At 51.6% G+C, this 27,847-nt stretch overlaps 2 protein-coding genes across 3 annotated transcripts; one reads left to right on the top strand and one right to left on the bottom strand.

The window, feature by feature from the left end:
• Positions 1–3,295: 3,295 nt before the first annotated feature.
• On the bottom strand, positions 3,296–8,111 carry MMAB (metabolism of cobalamin associated B). Its single transcript, XM_075110745.1, has 9 exons — positions 7,996–8,111; positions 7,852–7,928; positions 7,673–7,766; positions 7,195–7,252; positions 6,251–6,323; positions 5,765–5,862; positions 5,371–5,435; positions 4,249–4,308; positions 3,296–3,861 (listed from the first exon to the last, which is right to left on the bottom strand). Exons 1-9 carry the CDS (start codon positions 8,109–8,111, stop codon positions 3,774–3,776), a joined length of 729 nt encoding a protein of 242 aa, XP_074966846.1. The 3' UTR covers positions 3,296–3,773.
• Positions 8,112–8,240: 129 nt separating this feature from the next.
• MVK (mevalonate kinase) lies at positions 8,241–21,885 on the top strand. Of its 2 annotated transcripts, XM_075110284.1 has the most exons (10): positions 8,241–8,426; positions 8,501–8,648; positions 9,657–9,804; positions 11,056–11,211; positions 14,034–14,137; positions 15,198–15,243; positions 16,006–16,096; positions 16,551–16,667; positions 19,787–19,940; positions 20,285–21,885. In XM_075110284.1, exons 1-10 carry the CDS (start codon positions 8,349–8,351, stop codon positions 20,434–20,436), a joined length of 1,194 nt encoding a protein of 397 aa, XP_074966385.1. In that variant the 5' UTR covers positions 8,241–8,348; the 3' UTR covers positions 20,437–21,885. The 2 variants fall into 2 exon arrangements, with proteins under 2 accessions (XP_074966385.1, XP_074966386.1); XM_075110285.1 differs by lacking the exon at positions 9,657–9,804 and having other exon boundaries at positions 8,251–8,426.
• The last annotated feature ends 5,962 nt before the right edge of the window (positions 21,886–27,847 follow it).

Below are 27,847 nucleotides of genomic sequence, written 5' to 3'. Positions count from 1 at the left end.
TGCACCTTCACCTTCACACTGGGGTGGTTGGAGCACTAGCTATGGGCACTGCCTATTGGTGCACACCCTGCAGAGCAGCTGTAGTGGGAACAGGGGACAGAGGTGGAGCTGAGGGACCAAGACAGCTGTTTCCTCAACACAAATGGATTGCATCTGCCTCTGTCTGATGCAGGGATGGTGGCTTTTACCCTGGGGCACCCTAACTGCACGCCTGCCCTTTTCTAGCTAGGTCTTACCTTGCTGTAGCATGAGCTCTTTGGGAAGGGGGGGGTTTTCTTTGACCCCTTCCAGGTAAAATGGGTATTTTGGAGGTCTCCAACTGCAGAGGACTTGATCTGATAGCAGATGTGGTCCCTTCTGGTCCTCCAGCTTGAGAGGAGGAGTGCAGGACTGCTGCTGGCTCCCCATGGCTGGGGCTGTGTACCCCAAGACTCACCCTTCAGCTGCAGCACCAAGGTAAGGCCTGGGCTGGGGGGGTCAGCACGTGCTGTCGAGGTGGGGACACGCACACGCTAGTCCTTCCTTCTGTGCATTAGCAGAGGAAACACTGCCTTGTATAAATTTACATATGACTTGGCAAAATGTATGTTTGTGTCATTTCTGCAAGAGCAGCAGCCGGCTCTGCTGCTTACACATTGTGGCGGTAATAGAGGTGCTTGAGTTATAGTGAAACTTATTTCATTTTACAGCTCCTACAGCGTTAACAGATGTACAGGCGTCTGATCCAATCATGCAGCAAGAGATTTTTGGGGCCAGTTCTTCCAGCTTTGACAGTGTGTAAGCTGGGAGCAGCCATACATTTTACAAACAAGAATAAACGACCCTTAGCAACATATGTCTGTGCTGGCAGCTCCAACGTAATCATAAATAAGGAACCCTGCTAGGCAGGAATGTATCTGGGCTCTGCATACGGTCAGTATGGACAAAGCATCTGCCTTCCTCCCATTATATTAATGAGGTGCAGGCACTGGAATCCCTATGCTGTACAGCTGCATTTGCTGGGTGGGGACAAAGGACTCGGAAAAACAAATGCTAACCCAGAGCAATGGAGCTTTATTTGTTTTAAAGCCTGTATTTTAGTGACACTTCACTCCTGCCCGCTGTCTCACCAGGCTCTCACGTGTCACTGCACGCTGCTCTGTGACCATTAGCAGACGCCAAGCTTGGCCATGCTAGAATTTCTTCACTGACCTCAGTGCACACGGTCCCTGCTGCAGCCCCAGCAGCCCCCGGCCGCTGGCCTCCGTTCCCAGCCCAGTGCAGAGGGCGTGCTGGGGCCTGAGGACCCAAGCCTTGCTGCAGCTTAACAGCCAGCAGCTCCCCTGTGTACCTCGGGGACAGCATTCAGGACAGAAAGGGTTCTTTTATACAGCCAAGTGCTGTACGATGAGGTCGTGAAGCAGAGGACAAACACTGCGCACTGTGACCTCTCTAAGGGCCAAGCATGGCCCCTGCGGAGCTCTGCTCTGCTCAGCTGCAGCAGCCCACGGGACTGGGACCACGCTCAGCCTGATCTCTGCTCGCTCCTAAATTCAAGCCCTGGCCCACTGCCTGCTTAACTGAAACAACAGGGTCACCCCAGACACCAGCCCCCCTCTGCTTCAGCCCTGCAGAAACAATTGCACAGACGCCATCTTTGGGTAGAAAGGGGGGGGAGCTGGAACCTGAGTGCACCCTAATAAATTTAATCTCTACATCATGTTAAAAGCGTAGTAGCCAAATTTATTTCTCCTTGCAATCAAAACAATACTAGCTTTGGTCCCAAAACAGTAGTGAGATTTCTTCTCCCCAGTTGGAAAAAAAGAAAATACTATAAATCCATCCTGGAGCTGATTTATATAGCATTCATGAAGAATTTATATTGCAAAGAATTTTATTCAATTAAACTTGAAAAGCCTCTAGATTCTTGAGGTTCAATAGTGATCACTGAGACAGAGCTATCATAAAACTGGATGGCCTGTCTGGAGCAGGCATTGAGAAAATGTCTGATGTGACATTGCAGCTGACGGTACAGTCCAAATCAAGAGCATTTGTCATTGGGATGTGTTACAGGCTAAGGCTTGGAAAATTACTCTGTGAAAAATGTGCATTAACAATAGCCATGAAATATCTGTTTAAAAAAAAAAAGGTGAATAATGAGACAGCGGTATCTATTGGCGCTGGGCATTCTTCACTCTGACCCCGCTCTGATTAAAAAGTTAACACAAAAGCCAGACACTCTTTCGGGAAGCAAGTTTGAGTTTGTTTCTACTTAAATAATTGAACAGAGGAAGCTGTGTGACCGACTGAAAAGCTCCCACCACTAAAAGCAGCACCCTTAGTGCAGGACAAGCACCCTTCATGTGTAATCACCTCACTGCCCACGGGTTTCTGTGATGTTCCTCCCTCCATACGAGGAGGGGAAGACTTAAACCACCACGTCTGACGTGTATTCTTCCCAATTATATTTCCAAGCTGTAAGTGACTTGGAGTTAACTCTAAAACTGTAATTGTATTCTCTATGCAGCATAGGTAGCAAGGTGTTAACTCATTCAGCTGGTAAGAGTATGGTTTTTTGGCAGTTTTCAGTCTATCAGGAAGCTGGAAGATGATGTCTGCTCTGTTGAAGTACTGTGATCTGCTATTGTGATGTGTGCAGCCAGACTCTCCAAGCTCTATGACATGCTCTAGTCTACTCTGCTGAGGGCTCCGTGACAGTGACATTCCTGAGGTCAATGCGGACAGTAATGTGCGTGAGACACAAACCCCTTTAGGTGTTAACCTCTCTGTTCCAATCCTGGCTGTCAGCTGATGAGGCGCCAGGCTCCTGCTGGTCATCACAACCCCTTTATTTGCAGGCTTAGTGATGTGAGTGGTCCCCAGTAGGTAGATACTAAAACTGAACAAGGGCTCTACTCCTTCAGCCGGTACGTGCAGCCAGAGGGGGGATGCTGTTACCAAACTCAGCAGGGTCTGAGCACAGGGAGGAGCAGCTCCATGTGGATTTAACCCCAGCTACCTAAACAGAGCTTAAAATCACGGAATCGCCTTGCCTCACGTGACCTGTAGGATTTCGCCCTTCCTGCTTTAATCCATCTATCCTTCATAAGCCCCGTTCCTGGCAGAGAATGCACTGGATTGTCAGCACAGAGACATTCTTCACATGCATAAAGAGAGGCAGCCAGATCCAAAAAGTTCTTAGTGCATTCCTGTAAATCTAAACAGCTCAGCTTCAGCCAGGGCTGATGGATTGAAAGCAACTTAAAAAAGAAAAGCACACTGGGCTCACTATTAAAGTATGACAGTTAAGGGCCCCTTTGGTACAAGTAAATCACATTTATTATTTCAAAGCTTGCGGACAGAGTTCCTGAATCTCTATGCAGTTGCTGTTCTGTATGAGCATTATGACTTACAGAGAGCAGCTGATTGTTTTCTCTTCTTCATTCTTCAGAGTCCTGTCAAAGCCTTTCCACAGCACCTGCCACTGCCCAGGGAAATTAAGACATCTCTAGAAATCAGCTGTGGTTCTTTGAAGTCCCCTGCCTCAGCTCCAACCCTGGACTCCAATGCCATCACCGCAGTGTTATACAAGGGGTGTTTGGACAAGGCCCAGTGAACAGAACAGCTGTGTTCCTCACAGTATTTATGAACAAGGTCCTAGTTATTTAAGCTGGAAGTTCTTGGCAGCTCACATTTCCAGTCCAGGCTTGTTCTCTTTCCTTTCCTTGATGGGGGAAAGCAGCCTGCTGCATTTAGCTTCCCATGGTCAAGGAAACACACATTCCAGCTCTCAGTTATGGTTCAGGCTTTATATATATTTTCTCTTCCTTCCCTTCCTTCATTGCAGCGTAACGTGCCAAAACGAAGAGGTAGTCGCTCAGTCTGGAAAACAAGGGAAAAGCAGTGAAATCACTTCTCACACCAGGTGCGTTTGTATCCAGCAATACACAACCACACAGCAAAGCATGTTTGACCACAGCACAAGAACTACAGATAAAGGAAGGCAAAGAGCGACCACACAAGAAGTGATTTCTAAAATGGCCTTCAATAAGAAAGTGACTGGTCCCTCAGCACCGCAGCAGTGTCTGCAAACGTACAGGCCTTGCAAGAATACTTTTTAACAAGATCCTTGTTGAAACCTCAAAGATCTTAACCTAGAAGGGAAGCTTCTTGAGAGGTAAAACCCACAGTTTTATCCCAAGACTAAGGAAACACCACCAGTCACACTTAATAGTACAGAGAAAGGGTTTGGGATTTTATTTTTTTTACCTGTTTAAGTATTTGGCCACATTTGGATCCGCTTCCCCTGCTTGTACTAAAGGAACCACGCTAGAACAAGAAAAGGAAACTTTTCGTGTATTTAACTTTCTAACTCTGACTGCACAAATGAGTGTGATTTGCTGGAACACCAACCTTCACACCCCAACCTCACCTGGATGTCCCCATTCTAACTCCCCACAGCACAGTGTGAGCACTGGTTACTTCCCCGAGAAGAATCTGTGGTGGCTACATAATGGAACTGTTTTTTGTAACCTTCTGGAGGATGCCAGCTCCACTCCTCTAAATGCTACTTGTCAGTGGGCATCACTGAACAACAGGAGCAGTTTGCAGATGATTAATACCCTGAAGGATCATTATCCTTTTCTGCAGGTAAACAGAGACCCTTCTTTTGTTGAGGGAACAGAGCTGTTCCTTGCCTTCTGCCTGGGGTACAGCCCTCATTCTAGCTTTCTTTTGACAAGAAACCACTGACTGCGATGTTAGTTTTTCGAAGATCAGGCTGCTCTGGTGTATCTTGTCAGTGTATCAATCCTGGCAGCAGAGCACATCTACAGAAACATCTTCCCGCACATCCACGGCTTCAGTAAAGAACCCCCAGCAACTTAGAACTGCTGATGAGCAGGTTTGGGCCAACACAAGAGACTTTGCATGGAGGTGATTTACATAATGAACAGACAAGAGTCTTCTCCTTCAGACTTTACCAGAGGAGCTTTAATCTCCAATCGAGAAGTGGGACAAGGTAGGTGTGGGCAGTAACATCTCAAAGCTTCTCTGGATCTCACACCTGCCAGCGCCCCAGCTTCCACGTGTAAATACATTTAGCAAACTGGATACAAGCTGAACACGTAGAGGCATCTCAGCATAAACCTGTCTGTTCTTTCTGAAGTTCTTAGCTCGGATGACCCAGTTCAGGGGAGGGAAGAGAAACGTGGTTTTTGCTGACTGCACTCCTGGAATTTGACTAATACAAACACATGAAGTTTGACTCAGGCTCTAGCTGAGTGCAAAACAGCTATGGTTGATTGCTCTGACTGCAATGATTTGCCATCATTGTAGCATTCTGATCACCTTTTATCACTTTTGTTCTGTTACACTACAGCCAACACTCACCACCTTTCAGCTCTGCGGCAGACAGCTCGGGAAAAATGGAGAGCAGCACTGCTTTTACCTCCCGACTGAAACAACAATGGAACAGTGCATCAGCATCTGCTAACAACAGATACAGCCATCCACGTTATTGTATAACTGCAGCAAAGCTTATCATATCTCACACACACATGCAACTGAACCCTACATCATGGCTAGGATACTGGGAAGGGACATCTGAAGGCAACAGGATGTGGAAATTTAACTCAACTGGGTCCTTCTCTCTGTTTTTCTTCTAGTGTTTGTCCATGCAAATAAGTCTCACAACCTGTTTTCCCACGGCAAGTAGCAGAGCAGATTTACCCTACCAAAGCAAGCCTTCTCCAGTCAGTGAGTGAGAGGCATAAGCAGTACCTACTGGCAAGATGAAAGCTCTGAGTGGAGGAAGCTGATCTGAGTAACTGTCAATCCACTGTTCCAGCTCCAGAACTGGCTTCTCACTAAAAGATGTGCGTCCTACAGAGAGAAAAGAATCAACTAAAAGAAATGCAGAAGTGATTCAGTCTACAGATAGAGCTCTATTTTAATATTTCTTGGATCAGGAAGTCCTAAGAAAGCATTCAGAAATAATCCCCTGCTGGAACAGGGCTGGCCCCCATTCAGCAGCTGTGGTTGGGTGTCAGTGTTGGGGCAGTGCCCCAGACCAGCTTACATTGCTTGAGTCACACAAATGTAGCAGCTTGTGGGACCTTGTGTGTCTTCATTCAGCACCCAGACATGCACTGCGGAGCAGCGCTTGGACAGCTCTACGTACCACACGCTGAAACAGCCTCCCCAGCACCAGCCTAGAAGGACATCTGCGATTCAAGAACTGTTATCCCAGGAGAGGTACTGTGGGGCTTACTCAAGTGAGCCTCCCTGGCTGAGGAGAGAGGCGTCGCGATGTTGGAGCCCACATCCTGCAGCATACACTGGACCTAGATGTGGCAATCAGGACAAAAATAAGAAGCGCTTTCATTAATGAGCCTTTGATGCTCCAGTACAACTGCAGCAAGCTCTGGGAGGCGACAGCTGGTTCTGCTGATTAAAGAAGATCCTACCCTTGTTGTTCATCATCCCCCAGCCTGCTGGCAGGGGGGATCAGATAAGTGCTCCCTAATTGCTTTATGAGAAGCCAGATTAGCACATGTACTTGTTTTCACTGGCACATTAAACCACCCTGGCTGACTTCGCACAAAGCAGACCAGGGAGCGCTCACATAATCCCCTTGCTGGCAGGACACTGAACCAGTAACCTCTGGAAGCAAAGGCAGTGACAAACAGCTGCAGACAGCACTGGCCTGATGTCACGTTCACTTCCAAGAGGACCATCTCTCCACAGCCTGGGACACTTGAGAGGCAGTCTGGTAAAGCTTTTTAAAATCTCTCATTAGCTCCTTCTTCGTTACTGTGCAAGGAAAAGCTAATTAGCAAAACTCTCAGACTGCTGTGGTGGGACCTGTCTCCCACCATCGTGCCCACATGGTTACTTTGCCCCAATTTCAAAGACTATATATGACAACAAGACTTGTGGCTGTAACCATGTACAGAAACAGGTCTGAATAAACCTCGAAATATATTTTGTTTGTCTGCCCATAACTAACCACTTGATCTACCAGTTTCTTTCTTGGTTAAAGAAATGTGTTTCTTAGAGAGTAACTAAGGGTCAGAGTCTTAAGTATTTATCTAATACTAAATTGATTGAATTCCTGTGGCTCAGTGGGAGCGCAGTGTTTAAAATTAAAGAGTTTAAGAATATATTTCAATAGCACAGATAAAGTGAGTGCACTGAGTGAGGATTAATACTCACTTTGTGAAGCTGTTCAACAAACGTGTGTCCCTTTTCACTGCTAAATTCACCAGCAAGCCTAGGTTAAAAAATTTTTAAAAAGAAGACTTAGGTAGAAATTAAAAAATTACCATGGTTGTGCGTATGTTTTTTTCCATACGAAAACCACAGAATTTGGACGCTCTTGGCTGACTGTCAGCGCAAACCCCCAGAGAAGTCTGGCCCACAGCACATCCCCTTTCCTCCCGCTGGGCGGTGGGACTGGGACAGCAGTTCTTAACGGAGGAGGACACCCAGAAGACCCCAACAGAACGGGGCTGGGATGGTGTCGAAAGGCCTTTGTGCATGTGGAGGGCCGGGCTTGGGCGTGCGGAGGGCCAGACCTCCCCGGGCTGGCGGCCGGTTCCCCGGAGAGCGCGGCCACCCTGGGAGGACGCAGCTGGGGGCCTCCGCGGCCCCTCCGCCCGGCAGCGGGAGGGGGTCCGGCGCGGGGGGTTACCCGATGGCCGAGCTCAGCTCGTCCGTGGCTCCCAGGGCCTCGAAGATCCGGTCGCCCTTCGGCCGCCGCTCCCCGGTGAAGGTGCTGGAGAAGCCTTTGGGAAAAGACCGGGGGAGGCGCTCAGAGGTCGGGTCGGGCCGGGCTCTGCCCCGCGCCCCCCCGGTGCCCCCAGACACTACCTGCGTCTCCCGTCCTCGTGTAGATCCTCGGGGCCCGGTCGCTGCGGGGGCCGCGGTCAGGGGAGCCGCCACCGGGGCTGCGGAGGCACAGACCGTGAGGGGGGTGCTGGACCCCACCCCGCTCGGCATCATCCCCGCACTCACCTGCCCGCCTCACTCCGCCACCGCCGCCCCGCCGCCCCCCGCAGCCGCAGCCGCAGCCCCCGCCCCGCCGCCGCCGCCGCCGCCGCCGCCGCCGCCGCCGCCGCTTGCCGCAGCATCCCTCCCGGCCGCCGTAGCCACCGGTTGCTGTCACCCCAGCACCGCACCACTCCGCGCCACTGCCTTCCGATTGGCCTTCCCGAAGTCCCGCCCCCGAGAGGATCTCGGCGTTTGGTTGAAAGGCAAGGAGGGCGGGGCAGAGCGTGGCTCTTGTTGGCGAGCTGCGCTGTCAGTCCGCATGATTGAAGGTGGCCGGCTGAGGCGGCCTTCTGAGGTGCTGCGTCCTGCCGGGGGAGATGTGGGAGCGGAGCCTGGTGCTGTCCGCCCCCGGGAAGGTGATCCTCCACGGGGAGCACGCCGTGGTGCACGGCAAGGTAAGGAGCCTGCCGCCGTCCCCGGGGGCTCCCGGCGCTACCCTCACCTCCCTGACGCCGCTTCTCGCCCACAGGTGGCCTTGGCCGTGGCGCTGGACCTGAGGACCTTCCTCCGCCTGCGGCCCTGCAGCGAGGGCAGCGTGTGCGTCCGCTTGCCCGGCGTCGGCGTGGTGAGGAGCTGGGACACCCCTCGCCTCCAGGCCCTGCGGAGGGGGTTTGCAGGCAAGCGCTGGAAGGAGGAGGAGACCCGCTGTCCGTGAGCCCGTGCTCGGCCCTGCCCAGTGCCTTGGGCGCTGGGACCCCTCAGGGTGATGTTTGTTCCCCCTGCAGAGTGTTGCCGGGCCTTGTCATCTGTGTCCACGCTCAGTGTGTGTCCCTTCGCGCCCCCAGCCCAGACACCTGCGCTCCCTCTGTGCGCCCCTTGCGACCTGCTTGATGCCCTGGCACCTGCGAGCGGCCCTTGCTGTGGCTGCCTCCCTCTGTTTCAGGTTCCCAGGGGCTTGTTCTAGTGGTGCTGCTCAGGTGGCCTATGGAGGCCAGCCAGGGACCACGTCCAGGTGTATTACTGATGGGGGGCCAAAAAGCAGTCTCTCTGAAGCTGCTCTGAATTGAGAGCTTTAGGGGAAGGCAGGGATGCAGGGCCTCCTCTCCTGCCTTTCTGCCTCTTGCCAGCCCTCACTGGAATCTCTGCAGTATCTTGTACCAGGTGGACTGGTGTTTGTGCCGTTTCTATCCTGAGTACCCGGCGTTAACTCCTGGGACCCTCATGGGCACTGTTTGCTTAGCAGGAGCAGAACAAAGTCTGCTGGGTTAGAGCATTAGTAACCTCTCTTAGCACTGACCAAATGTTCTCTCACACTGATGCCTGCTCCTGGCTATTTGGAGCCTGGGCTCTTGTGAAGCACATCAGGATATCCGTGTTCTTTAATAAAGAGTTTGTGACTTGCCAAGTTCTACATAGTGAAATTGGGTGTACTGGGAAGTGTAAGCAAGGAGATGGTTGCTGTAATAAAATGCAGGTGTGGAAACACTGGGTTTTCAGTGTGGCTGGTGGAAATTTTGCTATTTTATTCTGAATCTCAGGTAGAAAGTTTGCAGGTGAAATCTGAAATTGGCTTAGTCTGTTTCTGACTAGCATAACAGGAGATGTTGCTCTTGTAAAAATTGCTTTCAAGTTTAACAATTCCCTGGTTTCTAAGTGTTTAAATTCTCCCCTGCTTGCTTCCATAGCTGACTTTGATGAATCTAAGCCCCCCAGCGTAGAACAGCTGGATACACTGAAAGAGTTTGCTGGAATCGCTGCTGGAGCCTCAGCTCCTGAGAGCCTTGCTACCCTTGCCTTTCTGTATATGTGCCTGGCTATTTCGGCTAAGTATGGGTAAGGCTCTCTTCCTGCCCTAAAATAAACATGCTGACTGTTGTTCACCATTAATTGCTTCTACAATTTTACAGGAAGAAACCAGGAGAAAATCTTTGAGGCAAAATGAAAAATTACAAGGAATCACACTTGATTTAGGTTCTGAGTGCCTCAGGAGATGCTCTTCAGAGCTGAGCTGTTTGGGTGGGTGGGGTGCCCCAAGCTGGTGGGCTGGGAATCATCTGCTCTCATTTAGGCATCTGGCTCTGAGGTGCTTAAGTCAGAGCAGTTCATCGCACCCTTCCTGCACAGTCAACAGCAGCAGAGGTAGACATCCCTCCCTCCCGCAGCAGCTTGTTTCATCCTGGCTTAGGTTAGAAAAACTGCTACAGAAATGAGCTGTGAACTTGCTGTCTGAGCCCTCTTGTAGGCTGAATATCCCTAAAAATATGAGAACTTGGGGTAACAGCAGCTCAGGGCTGCTCCAGTTTCCAAAGTCGACCAACACTGTTGATGATAGCAGTGTAAGTTACTGGACAAGTGCTCAGGGCAATGTCTGATGCAGCACCGCTTGCTATTTTAAGCCAAGTCAGAACCAAACTTCAACATTAATAGCAAAGGAATCAAAGGTTAAAGAATTATGATGTGTAGCTGCATTGTGGTTTGCTTCGCAGTCTCTGAGTTGCTTGGCGGTAGCACTGGGGCTGTCATCAGCCTGCTCTGAAACCATCAGTTCATAGTTCATGTCACTCACCTGCCAGCGAAAAGCTCCTGGGTTTGATATTAGGGTCTGTGACACAACCTGGACACATGCAGTGGAGAAAAGGGGCATGTGGGCACCGATATTGACGTACTTCATCTTCCCCATCAGCTCGTTGCTCCAGTGGGATGTAACTATGTGGTTTTGGATCTGGGCTATTTAGGCTTTATTTAGAAATATGTTTAAAATCATGTTTACAATCTTTGAAGGGTCTCTTTATGGTGCTACTCAAGTATTTAGTTACTAAGTGCCCCTGCTAGCAGCTTGACAAGCTGTGCTAATCATAGATCCAATTCAGTGAGGCTTTGTTTTAGTACAATGGCTTAGCAAGGCTACTCAGCTGTGCTAACTGAGCACTCGTGAAGCCCCGTGTGCCGGATGCGTACGCATGTGCTGATGTCACCAGTTTTCAACCAGCTTTTCCTGTGATCAGTACTAATTGGCATCTTTTGCCTTGGAAATGTTGTCTCAAGATGGAATTCAAGGTCATTGTGTTACATCCTGTGTTTCAGAGATGTTCCGAGTGTGGACATACTGGTGTGGTCCGAGCTGCCCACGGGAGCTGGGCTGGGTTCAAGTGCCGCCTATGCTGTTTGCCTGGCAGCGGCCCTGCTGACAGCGTGTGGAGCCATCTCCTGCCCACTGAAGGAGGGAGAGTCCACAGCCAGGTAAGCATCTGGGAAACCACCCTGCTTTGGGTGCATGGCCCCAGGGCAGCTCTGCTCTCTGTGCCCCATCTTTCCTTTCACCTGCACAAATTCTGGCACCAACACCTCTCTTGGTCTTTCTGGCCAACTCCTGGTCTCTGGCTGTAGCCACAGCAGTGGCACCCTGAGCCCAGCTCCTTTCCCATCCTCTCCTGTTGCTGCCCTGTGCTCCCAGCGGTAGAGACGTGCTGTCCCAGGGCTCTGACCTGAGTCACATGTTTACAATTCACTTCTGATAAAAGCAACTGGATGTAGGCTTGCTAGAACTTGCACCATTTCCCTTGTCTAGTGTAAGATGTACATACTAAGAACAAACAAAAAGCTTTATTTTGCCAAGCAAATAAAACACACGCTTTTATGTGGTGAATTTTAACCTCTATTTCCTCTCTCTCCCTGAGCATCTTCCAGGTTTTGCTTTGAGTCCTCAAGGAGTTGAGGATCTTTTCTGGTTTTTTTTCTGCATTTTCACATGGATTTTTTTTCTGCATATGGTACATTTCCTTCTGATCTCCGGCCTGAGTTTCCCATTTATCAGTGGCTGGTGAAAGGGAGTTTCTTTCCTTCTGCCCTTGAGTTGCTTTCCCTTGGAGTTCAGTCTTGAAAAACTGGTCTATTCTGCTGTGTGTCTGAGGAGGCTCTGTTTAAAGATGCATATCCCAGCTGGAGGAGCAGAACCCTCTATTGTTCGTTTGGTGCCAGGTGCAACCTTTTATGGTTGGCTTCTGTGGATTTTGTGTGGGACTGAAAGTGAGACAGCAAGAGGGGGTGACTGTTCTGCTTCAAAAACAAGAGTTTGCAGCCTGACCCAGAAACTCGTTCCTAGAGTGGAGCAGTTCATACGCTGTGCTCAGGCAAATCTCCCAAGTAGTCATGCAGCGTGAGAAATGAAAGGCCAGTTCCAAACCAGGCAGCGAGGATGTCTTCATTCCCTGCTCGCATGTCTTCAGCTTGAATACAGCGTAATTTTTTTTTCTTCCAGCTGGCATGCAGAGGGGTAAGTGAGAGATGGGGGTGTCAGACTTCAGAAGGTTTTTGCTTAACGTCGCAAGAAAAGAACAGCGTGATATGATGACTCCTGTGTAGAGAAGAATCACAGCCTCTCAAAGAGGATTAAAAACAAGTGGTTTACAGCAAACTGTGCTTCTATTTCGAGTAGTGGTAGTGTGAGCTGTTTTCCTGAATGCTTCACAGATTAAATATTGGCAAGTGAAATGAAAGGTGTGTGGAGATGGATAAAGACATTCAGCTGAGGCCCAGGGAAGTGGGGAGTTAAAGGAAGCAGCTTCCAGATAGCAGGTGGCTCTCAGAATTTCTGCCTTGCTTTGGCAGTGGTCAGTGACCGTTCTCATTATTTGATGTAAGACTGTGTGATGCTTTTCCAAAATCCGTGTTTGTGCCTCTGCTCCATCATGTAATACCTGTTCTGGGTCCTGTTGAATCCATGTTCTTGCTGTACCAAACACCAGCTCTGATCTCTGCAGAGCATCACTGATGCTGGGATATCTGATACCACTGTGCATTAGGCCATTTCAGCAATGGCTTGGGATGCAGGACAGGCAGCACTGTATGCCAGGGGAGGGTCAGAGAAGTGCATAAGTATGAGTCTAAGTGTATTACAGCAGGGTGCAGGAGGGCTAGCTGGCCCCCTGTGGGTGACAAGCTTCCCTTGGGGTGCCAGGGTTTGAGGTAGTCCTTCAGTGTGGAGTGAGTGAGAAGGTTTGAAATAGACTGGTGAATTCTGAAGGTGGTTGTGTGGGTGCATGCCTTGCAGAAGCAGGCCCAGAGCAGTGGGGTTTTGAGAGGTGCTGGGGGAGAAATCACTGTAGTGGAATTGTGGTGAAGTTGACGCCAGCAGTTGCTTTGTAGCTTGCAGCTCTGTGTTTGCTTTTTATATTGCTACAGCCCGTTAATTAGTATGTTCAGTCAGGGGCCTTGATCCTTGCTGAGTCTGACCCAGCACCAAACTCTTCTTGCCAGCATTTAGCACTTAGCAATTTATGTGACTGCTTTTAAGACAAGAGAAAGACCTGTTTTTGTGTTTTTAGCATAACACCTTCTGGATCTGCATTTGGTTCCTTTCTGTGCTCTAAGTGCCAGCACCCGGTGAGGCTTGAAGTGTTAGGAGTTAACCCCTAAAAATCAAAGTCTTTGCTGGAGATAGTAAATCAGTTCTAACTACACCTTTTGACCCAATTTGTGAGGCTTCTACAGCTGAGCAGCTGGCAGTTAAAGGCTCAAGTTGCACGTGTGAAATGCAACTTTTACTATTCTTTCCTCACATCATGCCTTATGTGTCTATAAATACACCATCCTGCCTGTTGGTGAGCAGGATCTCAAGCCAAGATGTGCGGCAACACGCAGTGTCAGGGAGGTGGGGGTAGGTCTGGACTTATATTTCATTAAATTTGATATCACTAGGCCAGGGCTAGGATCTTCTCCCCAAATCTGCTCCCTCCCTCGCTGACGGCCTGCAGCAGGAGCACAGGGTAGCAGTCGTGCCCTTCATGCTGTCTCTGTCTGTGGAGCAGTGCCAGTTCCCCTCGTGGGGCTGGATGTGTTCTACATGCTGCCATGCAGAAAAGCGCTGAGTGCCAGTTAGGTGCTGTGAACAGGGATGCCCACTGTCTGCTGGAAGAGTGCAGTGGACGGAGGGAATTTGTGGTGCTGGGGCTTCCCATAACAACTGAGTGCCTCGATGGTTCTTGCTGCCTCTGGTGCTTCTCTCTGTCACTCTGCATGTGCTCGTTTTGGTTGTGTGTTGGAGTAATTTTCTTGCCTTTCAGGTGGACAGAAGAAGAGTTGACTTTGATTAACAGCTGGGCGTTCCAAGGGGAGCGGGTAATCCATGGCAACCCCTCGGGTGTGGATAATGCTGTTGGTACCTGGGGTACGTGTGTATTTGCTGTGCCCCGGCACTAAGTACAGGTGCTGAGGAGAGGCTGATGGTGTGGCAGAGCAGGAGACATGTTTCCATTCTCCGCTGCAGAGCATGCATCAGCTGTGGGAAGGTGGTGAGCAGATGCCACAAGTTGCATTTCTCCAAACAATAAGGCTTGGTTGGGTTGCTGCAGAGACACTGGATGAGCAGGGTTCCTCACTGCACTGAGGTGCAGCAAAGGGACCAGAAACTCCCAAATTCAGGTCCCTGCTTTGACCCAAGTAGAGGGAGTCTTTCCTTGTCTTCGTTTGCTCCATCTGTAAGCTGGGACCAGAGCCAACTGGGCTGCTGGGGACTGGCTGCAGTAACACCAGAGACCTGTGTCCCCCAGGCAAGTGCTGTGGGGCAGAGACCCTGCTGCAAATAACTGAAACTTAAACATTCTGGCGTGAACAAAGAAACCTAATCCTGTCCCAAGGATAATGCAGTAGAAAATGCAGTTGGACAGCTGTCATTTAGTTTCAATTAGTGGAGACTTCCAAGAGTTTTGGAAGCATCCTTGGAGACTTCTAATAATCTTTCTAATGAGACCTAATCGCAATGCCCCTGTAAAAGTAGGAGCCAAGTGAGACATTCCTTCTGGACAATGAAATTCCATGCCAAAGGACGGCTGCTGAGAAGAGTATGCACGTTTGGTCCAGTTTGAAACCTGCATGCTTGCCTTTGCCCCAGGGAATCGCTGCTTGATTCTTTTTTTTTTTTTTTAGTAAAGATTGAGTGCTGGCCAAACTCTTTGCCTTTTAAAAAATATTTAATGTGATCCTGAAGTGGAGGAGAGCAAAGGGAAAGGCATTGGGTTAATTATGTCCGGCCAGACCCTCTCATTAAGTCAGCAGGGTTAGGCAGATTCATGCTGTCTGAGAACATGGTTCATTTAGCTGGTGTTTCTTGCAATTACTGTCATATGCTCTGGGTGAAGTTCTAAAGATGAAAGACCTTCTGTCTCTTACGACACTGTGCTATCTCTCAGCTCACTATGTACTGAGACAATGCATGTATTTTACTTTAGGTGGAGCCCTGAGATACCAATCAGGAAAAATCACACCATTAAAGAGGTAATAGTCAAGTTTAAAAATAACACTTATATACAGTGGGTGGAATATGTCAAAGAGGCACCGGGTAGATCTCGTAGGGTATGAGATTGATGGGAGATCGCTAACTGTGGCGGAAGGGCTTTGTAGCCAGGTTTTGCTGTGGGTGTGGGTAGCTTGAGTGGTGTCTTGGTTTGGGGTGGACGGGGGAACAATGAAATGGTTGGTCATTATCTGACATTAGATGAACACAGCACAAAGGATCAATATTAATTTCATGGCATTATGGGCAGCTGGAACGGATCTGTTCCTGGCAGCAAATGACGTTGCGGGGAGGGGGAACTTTTTATTTACCTGTGAAAACCAAGCTGCAGAGACAAATCCAGGTCCTGCATGTTCCCTCTGCCTCCTGCCAATGAAGTATAATCTGACTCCATTAAAATCTTTCACAGTGCATGAAATTGCTCTATTAGCAGCTAATGGCTACTGCTGGCTAGTCTCACAGATAGTATTTCAAAGGAAAAAATTTGCTTGAAAAACATGGATTTCAGTAAATATGTTATAGCACTAGTACAGTTGTTCCTTGCATTTAAGAGGAAAAAGCCTAAACCCAGCAAGCACTCAAGCACCTGATTAACTTTTTTAAAACTAATGGGACTCTGTATCTTGGGTGTCTTGTTCAAATAGGCCTTTTGAGGCAGAAGAAACTGTAGCTGTCTGGGCCTTGGGGGCTGCTGGGGGGACTGTGAAGGAGAGAGGTAAGGAGATGTCTCCTGTTGCTTCCAGGGTACCAACACTGAGGATTTTGCTGACCAACACAAAAGTCCCTCGAAGCACCAAGGTCCTGGTGGCTGGTGTCAAAGAGAAGATCCTGAAGGTGCAGCACCCATGTGGTTGCGGGGATGGACATCTGTGCTGGGGCAGGGTGGGGGCGATAACCGTCACAAGCTTAGATCTCCTCACATGGGACTGAAGGTCTCATGGGGATCTCCTAGGAGATCCCTCCTGTGGTTGCTGCTTTCCTACCTGCTGCTAGCTAAAACCCAGCTGCCCTGGGAATGGGAGTTCAGCTTGCCTCCCCCCTCTCTTGACAGGGCTTGCCACAAAAATCACCAGTCCCTTCCTCTCGCCCATTTCCCCGTCTTCCTCCAGTTTCTGCAGGTGGGAGCAACTTACCATTGCCCTGCTCTGCAGGGGGGGTTTCCATGAATGAGTAGGCCTGAGTGGGGTGAGGAGTCCTTCAGCTCCAAGAGACTGGGATCAGTTTTATCACAGTGGTATTAAAGGACTAGCGAGCAGTCTTCTCACATCTGGCCTCCCCCCCTTCTCAGTTCCCTGCTATAATGAACCCGGTGCTGGACTCCATCGATGCAATTTCTCAGGAGTGCCAAAGTGTTCTGGAAGCGATGCCTGCAAATCCATCACTAGAGTATTACCCTGTGCTCGAGGTAAGGGGCTTGTTCGCCAGTATTTTTAGACACTGTTACTGTTGAACATCAAAATGTCATTTAAAGAACATTAGGTCTAAGAAAAAATTTGATAACAGGAAATGTTCAGATCTGAGTGAAGCCATGGTCTGTGCGCTGCTTTTAATGCCCTTCCTGGAGCCAAGGACAGAATATGCTGCTGGTGTCTCTCCACAGTGGTGCGCAGGGAGGGAGGGAGTGGGCCTTGTGCTTTGTCGACCTGTGGCTCTGGAGGTTTTGTTTCCCTTTGCTAAGAAACATGAAGAGAGTTCAGGCTGAGGCACTGCGTCTCTGCGCTGTGGGCCAGCCACGCTCGTTCTGGCAGTCACTGCCTGTGAAGCAACTGCTTTGTCATTGCCAAGGCTGGAGTGAAGAGCAGAGAGCCCAGCAGCCACTGGTTTGCAATGGACTGGTTATGAGCCAGCTCCCATTGCTCTGTGCTCATCCTGGCTCCAGAGAATAACAAACAGAGCTGTGCCCAGAGCTGACCTGACATTGATGCATGAGGTGCATACAAAGATCTGTGTTTGTCTTGGCTTTGTTCAAAGTAGAAGAGGCTGCTGTGGTGGGGGGAAACATGCTTCCAAGTGGAAGAAGTTTTTTGCAGTGCTGAGAGCACTGTAATACTGATTCATATAACCGTGGGGTAAGGATGTATGGCAGCGTCCCAGCTGAGGCAAACCTGGCCTGGTCCTGGGTGCCAAGTGACTTGGATGGTCAAGAACCATTTGGTACCAGCGGTACGGTTCCTTGTTGGCATCTGGATCCCTCCCCGAGGTCCTCACAGGAGGACCTCTGCTTGTCCTTGCTCTTGCTGGTAGGTTGTTCCCTCTGCAGCCGTGAGCGTGCTCTGGAGGTGCAGGAGGGAGCTCTGGGGTGGGATAGAGAGCTGCTGTCCCAGCTCAACCTGTGGCAGCGGTGTAGGGCCGCTCTGTTAAGTGTTGCACCTTGCTGCATGTGGGGGAGCTGCTGCTAGCACTGGGGCAAGCACAGGGACGTCCAGTGGGATTCATAGCAAAGTCCTTCTGCTCCCTTTGCACCAAGAGGGTGGTGCATTTCTGTACGCATCAGGGTGGACTGACCCTGATGAGGGCTGAGCTGGCATCAGCTGGGGGAGATCTGGAGTCTGTTTGCAGTGCAACTTCAGACAACTCCTCTCCACCTTAATGCATTATTGCTCAGAGGAGATCTCAGGGAGGAGGGCTAATTTGAAGTGTGCTTTGAGATCCTCACATGAAAGATGCTAAAGCAGGCTTGTATACAATGCTCAGGAAGCAGCGCTGCAGTGAGCAGGTTTCTGTCTTGAATCTGTTGTTTCATCTTGTGCTTGAATTGCCCTCAGAGGCACGGTTGATTATATGCAGCATATATATATATGTTTGGCTGTTTCTGAAATGTGTGGTTCTGGACAGCATTGCATTTGAACCATCGAACTAGTCTACTGTGTCATAAGCTGTCATCCGATTCCTGGCAGATTTTGGATCAGGAGATGACAGGTGTCTTGGATCATCATAGGCAGTGCTGAGCCCTCACTCAGGCATATAAAGAGGCCTCTAGATGGACGTCTGTCCAACCCAGCACAGAACTTGTGATGTATGCGCTCTGCATGCGACTGGCTAATTCATCTCCTCATATTTGTTTAAATGTGGTACAGAAGCACTCTGGAGGCGGGGAGAGGGATTATTTCTGCATCGTCCCCTCCGGTGTAGTGTTGGCAGGAGACCCATGTGGAGCTGAGGGAGGGCGAGGTGACTGACACCTGTCACACTGCAGCATGGCTCCCGCTGCTCCCTGTGCACAGTGTCCCTCCCACCTCACTGTGAGCTGCAGGCAGAGAAGCGTGGGGTGGCACTGGCTGGAGTGGGGAGCACAGGGCTCCTGTTAGGGAGACTGTCTGGGACAGGTTCTATCTCAGCTGGCTCCCTGCTTGTGACACCCTCTGGGACAGCGAGGGGAACAGCTGCCACGTGCCAGGGAGGTGATGGAGTCAGGGTGTCAGACCAGTGTTGTTGAGAACAAGCTTCCTCCACTGATGGTGCTGATGAGCTGGGAGGGTGCTGCAGTGTTTGAGGGCCTGGTGTCTGTTCCTGGCCCTCCTCCAGGCTTGCTCAGAGTGCGGGCCAAGCCCTTCCCTCTGTTCCTTAATTCCTCACCTCTAGTACTGGGAGGATAGAAGCTGTAATTCCCACCTCTGTGTGTTGTCCATCTCTTGGGCTGTTTGGACTTTGCTGCTGTGGCAGCTTTCTCCAGGAGCCATAAGGGTTTGTGGCTGGCTGGGACAGCATGGCAGAGATGCACTCGCAGCTCACCAGAGCTGGGCAGCTCTGCTTAGAGGGTGGCCTTGCTTGGAGAGTGGCTTGCACTGTTCTCCCCCGAAGGGAGAACCCTCTCGACCCCACTTGAGCTGGGTGCCAGATTCCCAGCATGGTGCTGGTGAGAGGCCCCTTGGCTCGCAGCCCAGGCCCTGCCTGCAAGGAGGGAAAAGTGCTGCACAATGCAAGCAAGGGGAGGTAACTCCATATCGCCTTCCAGCAATACCGTTTTGGACTTGGCTGTGTCAGAAGTCCCCTGGATTTAGTTACGCTGGATGGATTGCAGGGCAGGGTGACAGCCAGGAATGAGAGATGCTGGCTTAGTGCCCTTCCCACGGCCGGCAAGGGGGCTTGCATAGTCTCCTGCTCAACACTAGTGTGTCAGGGGAAAGGTGAAGCAGTCGGGAGGCAGGGAGCTCTGATTTAGCACCTGAAATAAATGCCTGCTGGCAGCTTGTGATGACCAGGATTTTCTCTGTCCTCCCTGAGCAAGGAGGTCCAGAAGCTGTTGTACCACTGTCACTGTGGTGGGCAGCAGCAGCACAAATCATGAGGGGGACAGGGACAGATGAGCAGTGCAGAGCTCAGACCCTGGCCTTGACCTTACTGCCCTGTGCTTCCAGGCCCCGGGACATGCTGGTGGCCAAGCTCCCTGCAGAAATGAGATGGTTCCATAAGGGTGGCTGGGAAGGCAGGGCAGCTCCCCTGCACCTTGCTAGGGAGGGAGCCGTGGTTGTGGAGAGCCTCTATCTCCATGCATGCTCATCTTGTGTGTGTGGTTGCTTTTAGGAACTCTTTGATATAAACCAACACCACTTAAATGTGATCGGAGTCGGCCATCCCTCCCTGGACAGACTGTGCCGGGTGACAGCATCCCACGGCCTGCATAGCAAGCTGACCGGGGCTGGCGGGGGTGGCTGTGGCATCACCCTACTGAGACCAGGTCAGTAACCCTCTGCTTGCCCTGGGCAACCTTCCCCTGTTCCACATGGCCCTACCAGTGGGGTCAGGTTTGGAAGCAGAGGGATGTGATGGTAGCTCTCGTATGGCTGTGGTGGGATGTGAAGCCACGTCATGAGTGTGGGATGGTGTCTAGCAGAGCTGCCTGGCAGCATGGTTTGCAGTGTTTCGTATAGGGGTGAATCAGTGCGTTCATTTATGTGTGTCAGATCTTCAGGGCATTGGCCCTGCTCCAGGGGGCACGTGTTTAAACATACAGTGGCCTGTTTCAGTCTCCTTGCAGTGGCCTAGCTGACTAACTGGCTGCTCTTGCCTTGCTCTTGGCAGACACCTCCCCACTGGCCGTGGAAGCAGCCAAGCGAGACTTATGTGCCTGTGGATTTGAATGCTGGGAGACCAATATTGGGGCCCCTGGAGTGACCCTGCATTCCTCCTCGTCTTTAAACGCCGAAGTGTTGCACGCGCTCTCTGAGAGTTAAGCTTCTGCCTCAGGCAAGACAGCTCTTGGCACCGTGTCCTCGGAGCGAAAGCTCTGTGCACCCTGATGCCTGGAAACTTCTCTCGTGCTCTCCTGTGTGGCTGTGGGTCTCTCGACATGGGTGCGGAGCCAATTTTGGGCCTGGTATCATTGGGAGTGGGGGCTACAATGAGGACCTGGGAGTAACTGCTTGCACATGGGCTAGGTGTGAGTTTGACCCAGGCTCTCAAAATCCTATTTTGAATTTACTTACTCAACTGCTGTGCTAATCCCAAGGGGCAGGAGGAGAGGGTCTTGGCTGGATTCCAGCATGGATAATGACGCTTTGCTTGGTTCTGCTGCTTCAGATGCATGTGGTGTATCTTCCCTTCTCCCCTGGTGCCCTGCGAGGGCGGGCAGCGAGGCTGGCAAGGTGGATGTGCAGAGCGCTTTGACGTTTTTGGGTGAAAAGCATCTTGGCAGTTCAGAGCTTGACGCTCAGGTCTCTGTTTCTGCTGGACTGCAATTCACAGTGGAGTGGAAACCTTTAAATACGGCTCTTATCCAACTCAATTAGTATCAGGTAATTAAAATTAAAGAAACAGCACATTTTTAATGATATTATCACTGTGTTCACTCTTTCCCATAATCTCTGCCTGGGCTGATAAGCAGTGTCCCGTAGCCAGGCTGTGGTTCAAACAGCAACTGTTACCTGCAAGGAGGGTGGCTGAAGGCAAGGAATGTCTTAACATTTCCTCTTGCAGTAGCTGTTCTGGGATGTCTCATGCTTCAGCCTTAAACGAGCATGTCCTTGACCCTGCCTGTGGTTGGGTGTGTAAAACACGCCACTGCCAGGGCGGGGGGAGGCTGGGGTGGGGTGGAGGGCGGTCGGTGACAGCACACACCGGCTCGGTTTAGTTGGAAGTAATTGGGTTTAAGGGGGGGGAGGAGCAGAACAGCAAAAAAGAAACAAACCACCCCCAAACCACCTCCTCAAAAGCTGACCAGAACTTACAACTGGCAAACTATAAAACCTAAATGCATTTAAACTTATTACACAAATGTAAATGCAGTTTTTACTTTTGAAATTTTAATGAGTGCTACCACAGAACTGAAGGGAATGGGCAGGTAAGTGTCTGAAGCCTGAGTATCTTGAACTAATAAGCTGACTCTTAGTGGCTGTGGTCTCTTCTACCTGCCAAAGAGATTTTTATCAGTGTTTTGTTTGTCTGGGAGTTTTTAAAAGTGTAGCTCTGTTCAAGAATTGCTGCATTCAAAGCTGAGTAATAAATTGGCAGCGGTGGGGTAGCTTGCCTTCCTCTTCCAGTGCGGAATAAAAAAAAAATCGAGTCTGAGAAGTTGAGATGTACTAGCTCTAAAATCCAGACACTGTGATGACCAGCTTTAGTTCGTTGTTCAGATGTAAAACTGTCTCTGGTTTTAATAAATTGATGGGTTTTTTATGTGCAAAGTGTTCTTTGATAATTATGCCGGATACAAAAGGAAAAATGTACCTTCCACTGCTTCAATAAAAACAGGTTTCAGATGCTGAGTTTCTACATGTCTAATTACAATTCCAATTTGCATCCAAGAACAGCTTTACACTAATCACAAGTCAGAAAGCCTGATAAATAATTTACCATTTTCTAATACAGTGTAATCAATGTGAGTATCTGGAAGCGTGTTGACTCTATAACCACTTAAATGTGTCTGTAGTTTCTCCTGGTTAGCACAAAGAAATGCCAAATTTAGCGCAAAGAAACTTCGCTTCAAAACGACATGTCTGGGGCTGATCCTCATTAGCTGCTTCCCTCGGAAGACGGCCTTGCAGTCACAGTAGGAGCGCTGGAGGAGTACGGAGGGGAAGAGTGGAATAAAAATTTTGATTTGCTCATTTAAATCATAATTAAAACTGGAGATTTAAGTGGACCAACTGACCAGCTCAGGGTGGTGTGGGGGCCTCCTGTTACCATCCCGCTGAGCTGCCTGTGCCCCGCGCTGCACAGCGGAGCTGGCTGAGCTGTCCCTGCTTTGGTTTTCACCTCCTAGCCGTGGCAGGGCAGTAGCGGGAGGCCTCGGCTCTACCCGGAACACACCGCGGCATCCTGCAACCTGGACCGCTTTTGCCTGCAAACTTGCACCCTTGTCTCGCCGGCCTCTGCTTTGTGGGTGTGATGGAGGCGCAGAAGTGACACAGAGGAAGACGGTGGCTGAGCCCAGCACCTGAGGCATGTGAGTGATCTGAGGCATGGTGGGGTGCAGCATCGTGGCACGATCGGGGGCTGCAAGCCCCCCTTCCAGGGAAGGCTCCGGCTGCCTCTGGAGGTTTTATCCAGCGTCTGCTCGTCCCGCTGTGCTGCCTGCTGGAGCGGAGGTGGGTGATGTTCCCAGCCTGAGTAAGGGTTTGTGGTGGCAGCTGCCCTGTCCAGATGCGGGTGGGCAGAGGGCGGCCGTGGGCAGGGGTCTGTGAGACTCTCTGGCAGGAACGGCCCGCTCTGCGCAGCCCCAGGCCCAGGGTGGTGCAGGCAGGGGCTTTGTCAGAGCCTGGCTCAGCTTTCCCTGTGCTGCAGGGACTAGAACTGCCCAAGTCAGCAGCTGGAGGCAGTCCCAATTTGTTAGAAGTAAGCACGGATTTCGCATCCATCTGCGAGCTGGGGAGCGTCCCCTCCCTCCTTTCTGTATTCTCCTTCCCCGCCTCCATCAAAGCCTTTGCAGGGGCCTCACTACAAGCACCGTGATAACCCGGGCGGGCGTTTGGCACGTACCTGACCCCAACTTTTGCACAGGATCACCTCTTCAGTTGCACCAACTTGCAACCACCTCCTGCGATTCCTTGAGCTTCGCCTGCCTGCTTTGCAGCAGGGATGGGTGGGTCACAGGGGACCCCATCCCTGCACCTTGGGCAGCTGTGGGTGGCAGGAGCAGCAGCTTCCCCCGGGACTCTCCTGCCCTGCAGGGGCACAGTGGGTGCAGGAGGAGGCACAGCCCTGTCTCTCCCTGCAATTTGCTGCTTTGGGAGCAGGACTGAAGCACAAATTAAGCCCAGTGAGTGTGTTCTCCCCACAGACTCATCCCCACCTCTTCCCCCAGCCACACCACACACGCACAAGTGTTTTCCCGTCTGTGCTGCCCCGTCTGCTCTCTCCGGTCTCGTTTTACGGATGTGCAGCGGAGCAGCGATTGCTGCTGAAGGATTAGCCTGGTAATTTGGCTAATTTTTCTTGAGCTTCATTTTTCACATTATGAGCTTTGCAGAAAGACTAACGATCCTGGGTTTGCCTCTAATAGCCAGCGCGGGAGCGGGGAGTGGAAGCTGCGCTCCATCCTTTTGCAAAAAAAAGAAGATGCGTTGATGTACCAGGGAGCATCGGCCAGCCAGGCTGGCGTGGGCGAGCGTGGGGCTGCGGGCGGCCTGGCTGGCAGCACCGAGGGAGGCAGGCGGCTTTCCGCTGCTGCGGGACCCGGCAATAGTTCCGGACACCGGTGTTTCTTGATGGCAAAAACGAAAACACTTCGTATAACAAACCCTTTTGAAATCTTCGTTTTCCTTCGCTTCGATGCCAGCGCACGGGGACCATCGCCACGGCGGCATCCCCAGTGAGCAGGCAGCACTGGGGTGTCTCTCACCACCGTGGGGGGCTCCTGTTCCCCACCCAGTGGGTGTCACCCCCCACCCTGCCCAACTTGAGACCTTGCCGCTTGCTGCCTGTGGGGGCCTGGTGGGTGCTGCCCATCCCCTGCCAGGCACAGATGGTTTTTTTTTTTCTTTAAATCCATGTCAGCGGTGGCTTCTTTCTGCTCCGGTGAATAGATGCTGAAGAGGCAGTGACATTATTTGAGATAACAGAGAGAACAGAAAAAGGGTCAGTGAGAGAGAGGAAATGTCAGCGTGCAGCCATGGGGGCGGGCGGGGGGCTGCTCAGGACTGTCAGGGCTCCCCGCTGTTCCCGGGGTCCCTCCCGGGGCCGGGGGGTGAGCAGGGCCTGGGGATCGCCCTGCACGATGGGCAGGGCTCAGCACTGTGCTGTGTGCTTGGCTCTATGCAGGGAGCCTGAAGGGCTCAGGGCATCTGGGGGTCCCCCCTGCAGCTGGGGGTGACATCTGGGTGCTACTCTGTGCCCCCAGGAGGACCAGGGCCTTCTGCGTGAGCTGGGACGCCCCAGGTGCCATTTCAAGGGCAGTCTGCAGCTCTTGCCTCTGCTGCTGCAGAAGGGCTCCCCATGCCCTCTGTTGCCCCACTGCCAGGGATTTCGGGGCTCCCTCCTCCCCGCGGTCTGGCTGGGACTCGGCATTGAGCATGCGGGGTGCCCAGCTGCACCCCAGTGAGAGGAGCCCGTTCCCCCCCCCCCGTCTCTCCCTTCCCTCTCCCCTCCCGGCACGCTGAAGGTTTTGAAAGTTAAGTATTACCGTCTGCTTTGTTGTTGCCTAACTACGACAGACAAATTGAGAACTAGTTGTCAAAATGTCACTGCACAACAAATCAACATTCAAAATGAGTCTCAGCGCTATGTGGTGTATAATTAAAAAAAAATCCTTTTTAGAAATTTCAGCAAGCGTTGGCTCTGCTTTATATTTGTCTGTGTGATTAATAAAGGCAGCTAATTTTCAGACTTTAAAAACAGCTAGAAAATAGCTCCTAATTACATATTAGGTTCCAAGCGGCCCCCGCTGAGCGAGGCTGGTATTGGTGGGCCAGAGAATTTGGCAGGGGCTTAATTACATTCTGAGCATCATCTAATTTTAGTTAAATGTAATGTAATCAGCAGCAGATGTCTGAAATAAAATATGAATTATGAATATGATGAAATTTCATTCTTGAATAAAAAAGTAATTTGCTATTTAGTTCATTAAAGTCGCAGAGGTTTATTAGGGAGCAGGTATACGGTGTGACTGGGTTGTATTAAAATGATATTTCAGAGAGAGTACAAAATTGCATTAAAGGTGCTAAAATATTCTGCCGGGACGATGCGCTGGTTGGGAATTAACATTTACAAAAATAACGGAGCCCCTGGGCTGCCGCCAGCCCCCAGTGCCGACAATTGGCTCTGGAGCTTCTCGTCTACGCAAGGTGATGTCCTGCATCCCGGGTTGGCCCTGAGGACCTGCTCCCACCACCCTGCCCCAGGCACCCTGGGGCTCATCCAGGCTCGCCATGCTGATGAGCCCAGCCGTTTCCCCTGTTATTTGGGGAGGAGGGTCAGGTGGGGACAAGAGCCTGCAGCATGGTCCCCCCGTGCAGGTGTCCCCCTGCCACGCAGGTGTGGGGCCATCGAGCTGGGCTCCGTACGCCTTTTTCCGGCTTGGCCAGGAGAGCGAAACATCAATCTGCCCGTCAGCTCTGGGGCCACGGCAGATCCCTGCAGGATGCTGTCGCCTGGACACCTCTCCCTGCAGCATCCTCTGCGGTTTCAGCTCTGAAGTTTAAATTGCTTTTCTCTATTCCTTGGTGGCCCGGACTGACAGATAAGCATCTTCTGGAGAGGGAGAAAGATGGCGTGTTCATTACTTCCTTGTATTACAGATGCTGTCATTTTAATCCCTCCTGGACGCCGAGAGAAAGGCTCTGCCTGGGCACTGGCTTAGAGGACTGCCCGCTTCCCAGATGTGCTATCTGAAGAACAGCCCACAGCCGATTCCTCCTGCACAGAGCAGGCGAGCACAGAAGAAAGCCCTGCTCGCCACGGCGTGCCGGCAGCAGCCTGCAGCATCTCTGTCTGCCGGGTCCCGGCGGCTCCGGCGTGCCCGACACGGGTGATGCTCGCCGGCAAGCACCGGTGCCGGTGCCGGCGCGGGCGCTTGTGGCGCAGCCGGGCTGCCACACTTGCTCGCGTGGGCTAGCAGTCCTCCCTCTTCTATTCATCAAGGGCATGACAGCTAAAATTCATTTGAAGATGAAGAAAGTGCCGGCTAATCCTTTCTGTGAGACAGTGATAGACTAGCGGCTCGGGAAGAATTGCACAGCAGTAATGAAATTAGGCTAAAACTGCTGGCGGGTAGCAGATAATTGCCCTTGTCTGTCACGAGGAATAACATCTCCCAAATCCAACACAATGATTGTTAAAGTTGCAGGAATTTGTTTTATTTTATTTATTTTATGGGTTTGGGTTTGCTTTTCCAAAGGCCTTTCCCAGAACAAAAATATGGAGCAGGAGCTGCGTGCTCTCCTCCTGCCTTCCTCAGGTGCTTCCGCCACCTCCACCGCTGCAGCTCATTAGCCTTGACGAAGCTGCGCACACACACCATCGCCGTGATGCTGAGGACACCCCGATGCGGGTCCCTGCTGGGGGGCTGTTCCTGGGGAGCAGGAGATGACCCACCCGGGATGCTGTGCTGCCGCTTGGCGCCGGCACCGCAGGTTTGCGGCTACGGGCAGTCAGTGGCGGTGCTGCTGCCGGTCTGTCCCCAGCTCCCACGGGTCTTGCCAGCAGGATCCGGTGCTTTCCAGGAGGGATCCGTCCCCAAACACAGGGGTCCTGCCCGGCCCTGCCTGCCCGAGCAGGACCTGCCTGCATTGCGCCAGAGCCGGTGGTGGGGTGGGTGCCAGTGTCAGTGCCGGGGTGGCCATGCAAGCCCCAGCACCACATCAGGGCTGACCACCAGCCATTTATTTTGTAATTTATGGGGGGCGGCAGGCAGCACAGTGTGGGTGAGTGAGTGCACTGGCCAGCAACTGCGATGTTTTATACGCGAGGGCTGGCACGGGTAATTTACTGCGGCCGGCAATAACATATTTCACTTTCCGTCTCCCAGATGAAGATTACTTGTGTTTGAAAGTGCCTGAACACACACTCAATTCTGCTTAAACGCTCTCAGCCAGCTGAACGTGGATCGCCCTGACAGCATGGCCACCTCAGCCCTGTGCTGGATGGCGTGGAGATGAGGATGGCGACAGGGATGGGGACAGGCTGGACCGTAGCCCATGCACCCATTGGAGATGCCCACAGTGCTGGGAAAACCCACCTGCAGCAGCCGGCATAGCAGCTGGAAATATTCAGTGCACCTTCCCTGACATTTAATCTGGCCGGGCAAGGAGCTCCGTGGCATTTCCGAGAGGGGCTCAGGAAAGGTCAGGGGGTGGAAAAGGTTGGCAGGGTCGGTGCTCCTGCCTCGCCCCGCAGCTCCTCCTGACCCCCCTGGAAAACTGCAGCTCAGACACCACATCAGCTGGATATCGGCTGGCAATGGCCGGTGCTGCCATGCTGGGAAGCGCCGTGCGCTGTCCTAGGGGATGCCTGAGCCACCTGAGAAATGGGTCAGAACACACAGGGGGGGTCACACCTGCACTCCTGGAGAATGTCCAGGATGTGAGATGTGGGGTGCGGAGGGCAGGAGCTGAGGCTGTGGCAGCAGGTGGGCACAGGGTCCCAGGTGGGTGCTGTGGGGTCTTGGGGCAGGAGGAGGTGGGTAATGGGGAGCTCCTACGCCCGGCACCA

This window comes from Phalacrocorax aristotelis, chromosome 15 (genome assembly GCF_949628215.1).
Source record: "Phalacrocorax aristotelis chromosome 15, bGulAri2.1, whole genome shotgun sequence".
NCBI lineage: Eukaryota > Metazoa > Chordata > Aves > Suliformes > Phalacrocoracidae > Phalacrocorax > Phalacrocorax aristotelis.
The sequence above is the reverse complement of the archived record's forward strand: the minus strand, read 5'-3'. Positions and strand labels throughout refer to the sequence as shown.

Coding starts and splice junctions, on each gene's coding strand:
- MMAB (XM_075110745.1), bottom strand. CDS start 8,111: ATGCTGCGGCAAGCGGCGGCGGCGGCGGCGGCGGCGGCGGCGGCGGCG. Junction 7,929..7,995: donor TGGCGGAGTGAGGCGGGCAG/GTGAGTGCGGGG, acceptor GTGCCTCCGCAG/CCCCGGTGGCGGCTCCCCTG. Junction 3,862..4,248: donor GTGGCCAAATACTTAAACAG/GTAAAAAAAATA, acceptor CTTGTTTTCCAG/ACTGAGCGACTACCTCTTCG.
- MVK (XM_075110284.1), top strand. CDS start 8,349: ATGTGGGAGCGGAGCCTGGTGCTGTCCGCCCCCGGGAAGGTGATCCTC. Junction 8,427..8,500: donor ACGCCGTGGTGCACGGCAAG/GTAAGGAGCCTG, acceptor TCTCGCCCACAG/GTGGCCTTGGCCGTGGCGCT. Junction 16,668..19,786: donor AGTATTACCCTGTGCTCGAG/GTAAGGGGCTTG, acceptor GGTTGCTTTTAG/GAACTCTTTGATATAAACCA.